At 44.5% G+C, this 13,684-nt stretch overlaps 1 protein-coding gene across 1 annotated transcript; it reads right to left on the bottom strand.

The window, feature by feature from the left end:
- Positions 1-540: 540 nt before the first annotated feature.
- Positions 541-13,358, bottom strand: CREG1 (cellular repressor of E1A stimulated genes 1). Its single transcript, XM_009437443.5, has 4 exons — positions 12,930-13,358; positions 7,546-7,665; positions 5,641-5,825; positions 541-1,829 (listed from the first exon to the last, which is right to left on the bottom strand). Exons 1-4 carry the CDS (start codon positions 13,281-13,283, stop codon positions 1,826-1,828), a joined length of 663 nt encoding a protein of 220 aa, XP_009435718.3. The 5' UTR covers positions 13,284-13,358; the 3' UTR covers positions 541-1,825.
- Between the last annotated feature and the right edge of the window lie 326 nt (positions 13,359-13,684).

The raw sequence follows: 13,684 nt of genomic DNA, 5'->3' as shown, positions 1-13,684 counted from the left end.
AACCCAGGGCATTATTCCTAGGGGCTTGATTTGGCTGTGTAAGAAACCCAAACTTGCACAAAGAGTAGTCCACAGTGCCCCCTAGTGGCTAACTGGAATATTAACAGTGACATATTCTGGCACATTCAATTATAAAAGAATCTGCAGCGCCTGCTGTGAAACACTGGTTGACTTTACTCTCTCTGATAACTAGATCTTACCTGAATGTCGATATGTATTTATGTGGTTCCAAATGCTGGAGAAAAAACTCACTAAGTGGGTAAAGGGACAAAACCAAATAGCTGCCCTCAACCTAATTCTAACACAAGGTACACTGGCAACCAAATCCCTGAGGCAGAACCTTTGACAAAGGCTAGATCTGGCCATGCCCAGAATTTTAGGACATAATGAGCTTTTTGCCAATTAGAAAGAGTGGTATTATTCACTTCAAGTTTTGAAACAGCCAGTGACTGATTTAGGAACATGCTATTTCGACAGTAGACAATAAAACAAAGTGTAATAAATATTAATGTCTATGTTTAAGAAAACGAATCCAACACATTTCATTAAAATAATTCTTTTAATTATTGATGCTTTGAATAAGAAGTCCATTTTACTAAATTTAGTATAAATTATTTTTCTTAAACAGAACCTGTTTGCTGGATCTCAGTTAAGTTCACTTTGCAGTTTTCAGACACAATGACTCATATTCAACTTTTCTCTTTAAGGATTCAGTGGCTTGATTCCTGACATTTCCTCTTTAAGAGGAATCTTATGTCATCTTCTGAAATCATGTATATGGGTAATAATATTACTGTCTTCTCTTCTGAAGATGTGATTCTTTTAATGCCATGTTCTCTTCCCTCTGGTGACCTGACTTAGATTGTAGCAGCACTAGAAGCTATTAAGAGATTTGGGGCAGTTGAGGAAGCCTTAGGTAATTGTTAAGAGTAGCAGTATTTTTAAAAAGCTGTGGAGAGTGGTTTGGGAGGGGATTTTGTCCCTGGCTGAAGCTGGTCCATGCCTGGGTAAACTTTACTTATAAAAGAATACCAGGAACACACAAAATATTCTTCTCCTCTTTCTTTTGCAATCCAGTTTTGGGGCCAAAAAATAATCTGTGTGCACATGTGTTTTGATAATACTGTCTCGACTTAGGTGGGGAAATTAAATTCAGGAGTTTTATGACTTTCTTTTGTTCTGAGTATCACTTTAGAGTATAAAAAGTTTTTCAAAAGTTCTTTATCAGAAATAGTTTCACCCTATGTTGAATTAACAATACCCAGGATTGTGAGACATAAATCAACATGAGTAGGAAGCTCCATTTGAGTTTCATCATTGTTTGTCTATCTTGGCAAGATTTATTCAGAAGCACCATAATGGGAGCCAATCCTTTCGCACCAGGCTTAGGCAGCTCAGGAGGCAGCTGTGGTGAGTGATGCACTCTACCAAGCACAGTGGCTTCTAGGAATAAAGAACACATACTCAACTACCTTCAAATGCCAATGGGCAATTTAAAACTGGTACTCATTCCTCTTCAAGAGCACCACTGGAAACATCTTTGGAATTGATGGGACAAAACTTATTTGATTATAGTGAAGGATATTTCTCTATGAAAATGGCTTCAAAATAGGAAAAAAGTAGCTACCACATCTTCCAGGAAATGCAATAACAGGTCAACTCTATTGGTAAACAAGCAAGTAAACAAGCAAGCAAATAAACCAGCATGTGACAGAAAACTGGCTAATATTCTGGGACGCTTTCCAGAGAAACATTAAGCCTTTTAAGTGTGTATGAGCCACTTTAAGAAACTTCGTAAGTGTTGCTAAATTCACCACAGTCTGCTTCACCTAGAAAAGGGAACAGAGAAGAATTATTTTGTTAAACTGGGTTAACAAATCTTAAAAATTAATTCATTCTAGGAAAGGACTAGATAAAATTTCTGATCTAAATTAAGATTTTCAGTTCATTTCAACCACTAGAATATACTAAATAACCACTTGGGTTTGTTAAAATGCAGATTCCTGAGTTTCAGTTTCAATAGGTTGAGGGTGGGGCCTAGGAATCCTCATTTTAGCAACAACCCTCCTCTCCAAGTATGATTCTGACACACTTCGATAAACGCTACTAGGATGTAGCAAGAAGCAGGCCACTGCCGTGGCTGCTGTTGTTATCTCATTTAAGAATATCTGAAGGCTTAAAAGACAAAAATAGTTGAGAACAGAAGGGGTCCTGAACATCAGGGCAGAAGAGCAGTGATTAGCCATTGCCCAGTGATAGTGACCACAGCTGGAGGTGAACTTTCCCCCTTTCTGCTGCCACCAACCAGGGAATCCATCTCTAGGTATCAAGACTGGGCAAGTCTGTAATCCATGACCTTTTGTTACCTGTGTGTTTGCTAGGAAATATCTGGATGTGCGCCAGAGGAGATAAAATGAGGCTTAGCACAAACATGCTGCTGCCCAGACTTAACAGTGGTCAAAAGCAATGCTTATGCTTATAAGAACTGCTTGTTGGCCGGGCGCGGTGGCTCACACCTGTAATCCCAGCATTTTGGGAGGCCGAGGCGGGCAGATCACGAGGTCAGGAGATTGAGACCATCCTGGCTGACATGATGAAACCCTGCCTCTACTAAAAATACAAAAAATTAGCCAGGCGTGGTGGCAGGTGCCTGTGGTCCCAGCTGCTCAGGAGGCTGAGGCAGGAGAATGGCATGAACCCAGGAGGCAGAGCTTGCAGTGAGCTGAGATCGCACCACCACACTCCAGCCTGAGCAACAGAGTGAGACTCCATCTCAAAAAAAAAAAAAAGAACTGCTTATTCCAGGGTGCCAGCAAATGCTTCGTGTAGACGTTTAAGCCTTCCACTGAGCATGCAAACATGCTCACGGGGTCTTCACCCAACAGTCCAATGAGGCAAACCACATTCAGTTAAGCTCCATATCAGCTCTCACAAGTGGCATTCTCCATCTGTGTGAAACAGATTTCAGATGCAGAGGGCTTCGTGGTATTTGGAGGAATAATATCTTCCAAAACCGATCTGGGCAAGCCAAGCAAGGTGGCTGCCAATGTGGGGAAGCTCCAGAACGCCTGTGAGGCCCCTGTGGGTGGTTCTCCAAGAAGATGGGGGCCCTGGTCCTCACAGATATCACTGTACACTCCCCGGACTATTAAACAGCTCTGGTGGCAAACCTGGTGGGTGGGATTAGTGGGGGCACTCCTAGACTCGGAGATGGACAGTTCCTAGCCAGAGGCACCTGGTCAGAGCGGGCAGCTTTCAGGCCCTGCCCATCCCTCGGGTTCTGGTGCACTGCCTCAGAAGAGTCACATCTGCTCTAGCCTTTGGGCCTCCTCTCAGGACAAGGGAAAAATGTTCTATCTCTGTGCTGCAGAGAAGTGCTCCTTTGTCAGCATAATAAAGTGGGAACCTCAAAAGTATCTGTTTCACTCACTTATTCAGTGTGGAGACTTATGGGAAAACAGTTTTATTTTGTTATTAAACCAGGCACTGCCTTTGGGCATGCTATTTATATAAAGATAACTGCGCTTCAGAGATTATGTCCTGTGAAAGTAAACTTTAACTTCGAAGAGCAGGCCCTTCTCAACAGTCATCCTGATAATTTGTTGCCAGGGAATAAAGTTGTAATTGCTACCTCTCTATTCCTATGAAGTCAGATGGCTTTGCCGGCCCAGAAGACGACCAGTGGCCCATGCCTCTCCTGCATGCACAGCAGCAAAACAAGCGCCAGGACTGTGGGATTCTTTATTCCAACAGAGTGTGAGTGTTTGTCTCAAGTAATGAGCCAGACAATCATTCCTAAACACCTGCTCTATGACACACACTGCCCTAGGCCCTGCTTGGAATTAAAAAAAAATAGAAACAAAACAAAACTGAGCTTTACTGTCAAGAAATTTCCAATCATGGTAGGGAGTCAATAGTTCAACATGGAACTGTTCTACAACTGAAAAAGACACAGATTAAATAAATGCTAAGAATTTAAGCCCTCAAATGACCTACAACCTACGAGTCTACCTTAGTATCATCACCATAATCTCCTGAAACAGCAGTCAATCATTACAAGCAGAAAGTGCATTATAAATTACACTGAGCTAGGAGCCTGGCCAGCTACCAGTGAGGCAGCCAGAGGAGAAGTACAGCATCATGGATAGAAGTCAGGTGATGGCTCTGGAGCAAGAATGCCTGGGTTTGAGTCCTAGCACCACCACTTCCTGGCTGCAAGAACAAACAGTTTAGGCCAGTTTGTTCTCTGTGCATCAGCTTTCCATTTCACACATGTGGAAAAACAGCACCTACCTGTTGCGGTGGAAGGTTGCGCAAGAAAGGGATGTGGTGAGAACTGAATGAGTTAATACATGAAAAGTAGCCAGTATAGCACCCAGCCAGTAATAAACAATGGACACTAGCTGTTATTGTTACTGTTCTTATCACCTCCCCAGATATGCCAGAATTCCCTGTGTCACCTGGGAGAAGCACCAGTCCCTTGTATTCCCTCATTTGAACCCTTAGCTAACTCCAAAGACTCCAGTTACACTCTTCTTTCCTTTCCCTTTCTGTCTTCAGGTCCTGGGCTTTATTTTCTCCCATGGCCTCTTCTGTCTCAGCCTCCTCCCTTCCAAGCACTTCTTGGTGGGATAAACCACACATCCCCATAGGCATTTGTAGTACTGGGGCTGATGGGATGGGGTTACTTGCTCAGACTCAGATGAAGGGCATTCACAGTCCAGGAGCACCTGAGTCTAAGCCTCATGAGAAAATGCCATCGTGGGTCATAACTGGGCTCTGTTCAGGGCCCAACAAGCATAGCCTTAAAATGGAGTCTCAACCTGGTGTCCAGGCCTGTAGACAGAGTTCAGGGGGTCTATGAACTTGGCTCAAAAAAATTTTTTTTTCATTTTCATTAGGCTCTAACTGAATGTATCATTTCCTTCAATAATGAATGTAGGGAATAAACCACAGGGTGACAGCCTATCTGTGACTGTCTCCAACAGAAATAGAGAAATCACAGATACGTTCATATCATGTCACAGGTGTTGCAGATGTCTTAAAATAGTCTTCAATCCTCACTACTTTAAAAGCACAGAAAAGGCCAGGCATGGTCGCTCATGCCTGTAATCCTAGCACTTTGGGAGGCTGAGGCAGGCAGACTGCCTGAGCTCAGGAGTTCGACACCACCCTCTTTATGAAAATACAAAAAATCAGCTGGGTGTGGTGGTCTATGCCTGTATTCCCAGCTGCTTGGGAGGCTTGAGGCACAAGAATCGTTTGAACCCAGTAAGTGGAGGCTGCAATGAGCTGAGATGGTGCCACTGCACTCAGCCTGGGTGACAGAGTAAGACTCTGTCTTGAAAAAAAAAGAAAAAGTAATAGACTTATTACTAGATCTTATATTTAATATATTAATAAAACGATTATACCACACATTTACAAATATTTTTATAAATGTATTTCATTATAGTTGATTTTCTTCTTAATCCTCTGTATTTTATGTGTTTAAAACATTATTCTGAGAAGGGGTCAGCGGCTTTACCAGACTGCCCAGGGTGTCCAGGGCACATGAAACGGTTAAACCCCCCTTGCCTTAGAAGGCTGAGGATGGCTGTAAGGGCGGCAATCTTAGGTGAAAGATGTGTAAGTACTTACTGAACTGTGACATTATAATATTCTTCTGGTGTCACGATTTTTGGTCCACCAAAGTAGTCCAGGACCCAGATATTGGTTATATTCAACTTAGCAAAGAACCAATTATGGCTGGAAGGCCAGGTTTTCATCTCAGGGTGTCGAATGAATAACGAATGCTTTGCAATATCCATTTCTGTTTCATTCACCTAAAGGACATATATGAAATAAACATTCTTATGGCAGTAACACTTTATCTTCTCATTTGTTAAGAATGTGTGATTAGGCCGGGTGCAGTGGTTCACGCCTGTAATCCCAGCACTTTGGAAGGCCAAGGCGGGCGGATCACGAGGTCAGGAGACTCAGACCATCTTGGCTAACACGATGAAACCCCATCTCTACTAAAAAAAAAAAAAATTAGCCAGACGTGGTGGTGGGCACCTGTAGTCCCAGCTACTCAGGAGGCTGAGGCAGGAAAATGGCATGAACCCGGGAGGCGGAGCTTGCAGTGAGCCGAGATCGTGCCACTGCACTCCAGCCTGCATGACAGAGCAAGACTCCATCTCAAAAAAAAAAAAAAAGAATGTGTGACTCTAGCATTCTATAAATCCTAAGAGTTTACTTAGTTGTAAATCTTGATCTTAACCTTAAGGAATCAAGAGAAAATAAAGGAAATGTAAAGAATGCAGAGAATAAAGATTTCAATTGTTGGTAATAACAGATACAACGAAGTGGGAAACCACTGTAAGTATAATACCAACTTTCATTGGTAAAAAGGCATTTTGAGCTATTAGAATAACTAGCACTAAGTACTGTAACATTACTGGTGCCTAAGACATGTAATGTTTAGCATATTTATCCCATAACATGGACATGTTAAACATACAGATGAATGTACTGAAGGATAAAAATGTTTAGAAACCACATAACAGAACTCAAAAGCATGTGCTGCTCCTCCATCTTTTTCCTGCCAGTGAAGGACACTCAACTACAGAGATGCATCCACAAAGAATTTACAGACCATAAATAACACTTGTCTGAGGCATTAATGATTGACACGGTCAAAAAGCAAATCTGCTGGCTGGGTAATCAGATCAGCACTCCTGACACCATGCCCACTGCTCTTCCTGAGATTGTATTTGACCTCTTCCCTTCAGCAGGCGATCCAAACTAAATTCACTTCCAGTTTTCAGTAATGCATAATCCTCTGGTTGGCCTACCTAATATGTTTTCCCTGCTTTAAGCCACTGTTAAAATATGGAGACAAGGAGCCCAGACATGAAAAAACATTATACCAGTGTAAAATGTAATGGAGAGTAGAGGGCTTTGGTCAACCAGATGCTCTTTAGTAAGAATAACTTTATATACAGGAGCTTCATAGTTGTTACATCTGCTTGGCTTCAGAAAATCATTCATTTTTGTCATATCTTATTTAACACCTATATGAAAGCAACTTATTAAAACGTTTGGTTTTCATGGAATTACTTCACCTATTAGAATAGAACATGTTCTGACTGGGCATGGCAATCACAAATCAACTGCATTTCACTCTCAAAAGATCTATTCTGCCAGGCATAGTGGCTCACGCCTGTAATCCCAGCACTTTGGGAGGTCGAGGTGGGTGGATCACTTGAGGTCAGGAGTTCGAGACCAGCCTGGCCAACATGGTGAAACCCCATCTCTACTAAAAATACAAAAATTAGCTGGGTGTGGTGGTGCGTGCCTGTAATCCCAGCTACTAGGGAGGCTGAGGCACAAGACTCGCTTGAACCCAGGAGGCAGAGGTTGCAGTAAGCCAAGATCACACCACTGCACTCCAGCCTGGGAGACACAGTGAGACTCTGTCTCAAAAGAAAAATGATCTATTCTTTCATTGTGAATACGATGGTGTTCTGAAACCATCTCCCTTCCTGTAGGATAACTACTTACCTTGGTCACAGTTCCTGACAGCATTATGTGAACACAAAGGGGACTTTGTGGATCAAATCCATGTTTCTTGCAGAAGTTGGTCTGTGCCAAAGTCATGGTCAGTGTAGCATATGGATTCTCCTATAGAGAGAAAATGAAGATCCTGTCATGTGAAATATGGTTTCTGGAGAGGTAATAAATTTCAAAAGTTGCATACATGATGTCCCTAGAGCTTGACTGGTCTTCCATGAAACAATGAATCGTAAAACATCACCTTCCACTCAGGGGAAAATAATACTTGGAAAGTATCCTGACCACTCCCCAAAGGGGGTGCGGGGGTTCATATTTAAAATGAACTGACTTGGTAAAAATTATTTCAATATACTTTTTCTGAAACCCTGAATTTATTCCATATTCATCAGAATTATAATTATAGTGACACCCAAATTCAAGGCTGTTCTATAGGCTTCACTGAAAGATTTAAAGGGTTAAACTCTAATACAAAACCATTGCTAAAAACACCACAGTTGCTCAATTGGCTAACTATGTGATTTAAGCAAGAAAGTAGCTGAATCATGCTGCTTGGTTATCTTACATTAGCAGAAACTGTCATGTGATTTCAAAACTGGAGAAGTTGTTCATTCCTGCTTTAGTAACAATGAGTTTTATCCCACATTCAAAAAGTAACACAAGTAAAATTCTTAATGCTTTCTTATTCAGAAATCAACTTCATAAAAGGCACTGTTGACAGATTATAACAAAATTCACACATCGCATTTTAGACTATTTAGCTCTTTAAGCTCTAAGTGTCTTGTGTGGAGAATTTTGCCATTTCACACTGACCCATCAAAACAAAGAGTCATAAAGAGATTTCTTTGAAATCATTTAGCCAAATAGTCACTGTCTAGAAACTATTAGGCAAGGCACCACAGGAGATCAAAGTAGGGGAGGGTGACACTCAGGTAAACTCTCTCCCTGTGTGAGTTTATAATCTGGTTGAAAAGGCAGACATAAACAAATGTGTATGTCCAGCATAGACTAGAGTGATAGAGGAACTATAACGAGCTTTATAATATATTCAAAACCAGGATAGAAGGTGGGAGGACATATTAAAGGGAGAGGAGACACTGACTGCAAAAAACACAGAACTGGGTGAGCCTAAGGCTTGATGAACAGTATCAAGAAACCTGATTTGCTGGAAAGAGGGGCTTTCCTACGGGAGGAGGCTGGGGTTGGGAGTGGAGAGGGCTCCAACCTAAGTTAAGGAGTCTAGATTGTAATTTGTGGGCCAACCTTAGGCATTGTTTTCTAAGAACCACCTGCCTGCCTGGAGAGCTTGATAAAATGCTGATTTGGGTTAAAATGTTGAAACAGGCTTCACTCTCAACCCAAATAACCGCAATTTTTTTTTTTTTTTTTTTTTTTTTTGAGACGGAGTCTTGCTCTGTCACCCAGGCTGGAGTGCAGTGGTGCGATCTCAGCTCACTGCAACCTCCAACTCCCAAGTTCAAGCGATTCTCTTGCCTCAGCCTCCCGAGTAGCTGGGATTACTGGTGTGTGCCACCACACCCAGCTAATTTTTGTATTTTTAGTAGAGACCGGGTTTCATCATGTTGGCCAGGCTGGTCTTGAACTCCTGACCTTGTGATCCACCCACCTCGGCCTCCCAAAGTGCTGGGGTTAAGGCGTGAGACACCGCACCTGGCCTGCAATATTTTTTTTAAGACAGTGTCTCACTCTGTCACCCAGGCAGCCACCCAGTGCAGTGGCACAATCATGGCTCATTGTGGCCTCAACCTCCAGGGCTCATGTGATCCTCCCATCTCATCCTCCTGAGTAGCTGGAACTATAGATGTGCATCACCACACCCGGCTAATATTTTTTTATTTTTTGTAGACATGGAGTTTCACTATGTTGCCCTGGCTGGTCTCAAAACCCTAGACTCAAGTGATCCTCCCACCTCGGCCTTCCAAAGTGTTGGGATTACAGGCATGAGCCACCAAGCTGTCCTCTATCTGCATTTTATTTATTTAGAAACAGAATCAAGCTCTGTCACCCAGGCTGGAGTGCAATGGCGTGATCTCAGCTCACTGCAACCTCTGCCTCCCAGGCTCAACTGATGCTCTCAACTCAGCCTCCCAAATAGCTGGGACTACGGTAGTACACCACCATACCCAGTTAATTTTTGTATTTTTAGTAGAGGTGGGTTTCACCATATTGGCCAGGCTGGTCTCAAACTCCTGACCTCAGGTGATCCGCTCACCTCAACCTCCCAAAGTGCTGGGATTACAGTCTGGAGCCTCCGCACCCGCCTCTATATGCATTTTAAACAAACATCCCAGGTAGCTCTTACGCAGCTATAGGCAGCTGGGTATTGTTAAAGGTTTCTGGCCAGAGGGCAATGCTGTGACAGGTATTTTTGTTAATCTATTTGGGTAGGCAAGGTGGATGGGGCAGACAGGAAGACTATGTAAGAGTTGTTCTAGTACTTTTAGGCATGAGATGATAAGCTTAAGGATGAGGTGGCAGGAATGAAGAGGAAGGGGCAAGGACAGAGGTAAAGAAGGCAACAAAAAACTGTCAGGATTGGGAACTGAGGGATTTGGGGAGGCAGTGAGAACCAACTGGGTTTACTGAGAAAACAATAATTCCACTAACAGAAATGCAGAAGATCAAAAGCAGCTTGTTTCAGGAGGAAGGAGGACTGGATTTAAACATGTTGAATTTGAAGTGGTGGCAAAGTAATGAAGTAAAAATGAACAGCAAGCAAAAATATAGAGAACTTTGCAGAGGTCAGAAATGGACACACATCTGGAAGTGAGTCCTAGTAAGGACTAGAAGAGAGTGTATCCAACGAGAGTATATACAATCTTCTGAGGATCGTTACAGGGAACAAAAGAGTAGGAAACTGACTTTGAGGGATACTTATTTTAGTGGGTCAGAGGAAAAAAACCAAGAGTCACCAGAACAGAAAGGGGCACATCACAAGAAAAGAATGCCAAAATGGAAGGGAGGCTAATAGTAAGAGGTCTTGGTGCAAATAATCAAACCCCAAGATTTCCCTTCAGACTCACTGGCTCTGCAGCCAAACACGGTCCCACTATAAGCTAACATCAGCAACACTGTCCTACAGACATTTACTATACAAAAATGCCACAGAGAAAGAGACATACAAAAGAAACAGCCCAGTGGTAAGTACATTTGAAGCTCACAACATATCTCTAAGTTACAGAGGACAGACATTTTACACATGAGAAATGGTCCCAAACCTAGGTCTTCTTGTTCCTTCTGAACGATTTCACCCCGTCAATGAGAAGAAATGCAGAGCACCCTGGAGGTCAGGAGGAGGAAAAGAAAAAAGCAGAAACTTTGACCTGCTAATTGATGGAATCAAGTCAGACAAATTCTAATGTGGCCACTTCTTTTCACTGCCATCATGGAAACCTAAAGCACTGGGTAGGTTCCTTGCCACTGTCCTGTCTATTTCTAGAAACATGAAAGACCTGGGCTAATGTCCTACCTGACAGCCATTAGCTGGCTGGTCACAGGGTAAGTCCCTGCACCTCTGAGTCTGTGTTTCCTCACTTCCTAAATGGGGACAATAATACCAGCAACTCCCTAGTCACCTCACAAATTTAAATATGATTATGTATTGGTCAATCTCCCTCCTCCCCCATTAGAATCATCAGGGAGTGGTTTGTTGGGAGGCGGGAAGGGGTGTTGTCTTAAAATAAAATGTGCTTTCAATAAAATACCTTGGCATCCCATTTTTAAAGCCTTCTTAGGTGACTATGATTTGCAGTCAAAGTTGAGCACCACTGATGGAGTGGAGTGAGTTTGTTTTGAGCAAACGCCTAAAGGTGTGGAATGGGCTGGGAATAAGAAAATGGTGAACTGGGGTGTATCTGCCTTAGCTAAAAGAGGGCACTGCTTCTGTTTTTGCTCAGAGAATGCAGGCCCACAGTGTCACTGGATCTTCCCATTTTTCAAGAAAAGTTAGAGACTTACATTTTAAAGTAAAATCTAAATTTTAAAATGTTGGTAACAAATTCAAATTTATTAAAAACAAAACAGAACTTTGTGTAGGCCAAACTGGTCTGTGGGACATATTCAGCTGATGGGCCACCAGCCTGTGATAGGTGGTTTGAAGAAAGATGAACCTGAGATGAAACTAGGGGTTTGCCCGCTGGCTTTAAACAAGTTACTTAACCTAGGTAGGCCTCAAGTTCTTCATCTGCAGAATGGGGTATATAACACCTACTTCAAAGAATTAATAGAAGAGACAACGAATGGAAGGCAAATGGAAAAGTGATTAATCAAGCATCAGTTTCTTACATCCTGTCTTTATCAACAATGTTGTACTTTCAGAGTTGAACTCAAATGTGAGAGCTTTGTCAAAAAGACCCTCCATCAAATCAGGCTCCATTCCTGGACTCTGTGTGTCTCCGGCCTCCCAAGCTGGGTGTCTGTGACCCCATCCCTGAGACAGCAGAGATCCATCAGAGTTGTAAGTGTGGCCCTGCACCAGAAGGTGGGCAAAGGGCGAGGAAGAGATACACCTTCAATCAGCTCTGCATCTTACTGAGGAGCCACTATGCCTGTGGAGGCCTAAAGACTGCAGTAATCATTGTAATCGTCCATGATATTGTACGTTAGCTTCTTGCTGCAGGAGGGAAAAGCTTAATTCAGGAAGGGTAAGAGAGTGAGAAACCCTGAAGTCACATATTAAAGTGCTTAAATACCTAACGATCTCTATGCCCTGTAAAACCTTTAAGAATAGGAGCCCAGGCAGGGCGCGGTGGTTCACGCCTGTAATCCCAGCACTTTGGGAGGCTGAGATGGGTGGATCACGTGAGGTCAGGAGTTTGAGACCAGCCTGGCCAACATGGTGAAACCCCGCCTCTACTAAAAATACAAAAATTAGCCGGGTGTGGTGGCACGCACCTGTAATCCCAGCTACTCGGTAGGCTGAGGCATGAGAATCGCTTGAACCTGGGAGGCAGAGGTTGCAGTAAGCTGAGATAGCGCCACTGCACTCCAGCCTGGGCCACAAAGTGAGATTCTGTCTCAAAGGGAAAAAAAAAAAAAAAAGAATAGGAGCACAGTTAATAGAGACACTGGGCCCCAAGACGACTGAGAACCACTCAGGGATGAGAAGTCCTCGGGCTGCTGGCAGAGAATTTACCCCAGGTGCGTGGCCCAGTGGCGGAGGCTTGTGCGAAATTCCTGGTACCCAGTTGCCCAACATCTGGGACGCTGCAACGCCCACCTGCCTGCGCGGCAGAGAAGCAACAGCCGTTCGAGCCACGCTCCACTTCCCGGGAAGAATTCTGGGGAGAATGAAGGCTCGCTCTGTGGCCGCCCCGCCCACAGCCCGCCTGGGGAAGCCGCGGGCCCCAGCTCACCTGCAGGTTGCTCACGGAGAGCTGCAGCGGGCTCAGGTAGAAGTAGGGCACGCCGCTGCCCGCGCCCGGGGGCCCGTCGCTGAGCGAGAGGACGTCGGCGAAGGGCCGGCCGCGCACCGCCTCCAGCGTGGAGATGGTGGCCAGAGCGCCCCAGTCGGAGACGTGCGTCACGAAGCGGGCCACGCGCGCTGCGTCCTCGCGGGGTGGTAGCGGCGGCAGCCGGGAGGCCTCGTCCCAGTCCCCGTGGTCCCGGCCGCCGCGACCCCGCGCGGGCGACACGAGCAGCGCCAACAGCGTCGACGCCAGCAGGGCGGCGAGCAGTGCGCGCGCGGACCCGCGGGATAGCCCGGCCATGGCGGTGTCTCCAGGCAGAGTCCCGGGCCCCAAGACCTGCAGGGACCCAGCTGGAGCCCGGCGCGCCCTGGCCCCGCCCCCTCCGCGAGGCGCCAATCAGAGCTAAGCACAATGCAGGGGGCGGGGTCCCTCTGCAGCTCCGCAACCTGCAGGAGAAGGGATTGGTTCATCTGCATTCCAATCGCTCTGCCTGCCCTCTTTAAGGATTGTGAATTTGTCCTAAATGGGATATTTGTTTTGTTTTGTTTGACAGGCGGAAAAAGAAAGGCTTGAAGAAATCAAGCAACTTGCCCAAATCGTACTGCTAGGAAAAGACCAGCCTCTTTACACAGGCACACACCCCCTCCTTTTAATACCTTTGGAGATGAATATCTGGCATCTGAGAGGAAATGCTGCATTTT

The sequence above is a fragment of the Pan troglodytes genome, chromosome 1 (assembly GCF_028858775.2).
Source record: "Pan troglodytes isolate AG18354 chromosome 1, NHGRI_mPanTro3-v2.0_pri, whole genome shotgun sequence".
Taxonomy (NCBI): Eukaryota; Metazoa; Chordata; class Mammalia; order Primates; family Hominidae; genus Pan; species Pan troglodytes.
The sequence above is the reverse complement of the archived record's forward strand: the minus strand, read 5'-3'. Positions and strand labels throughout refer to the sequence as shown.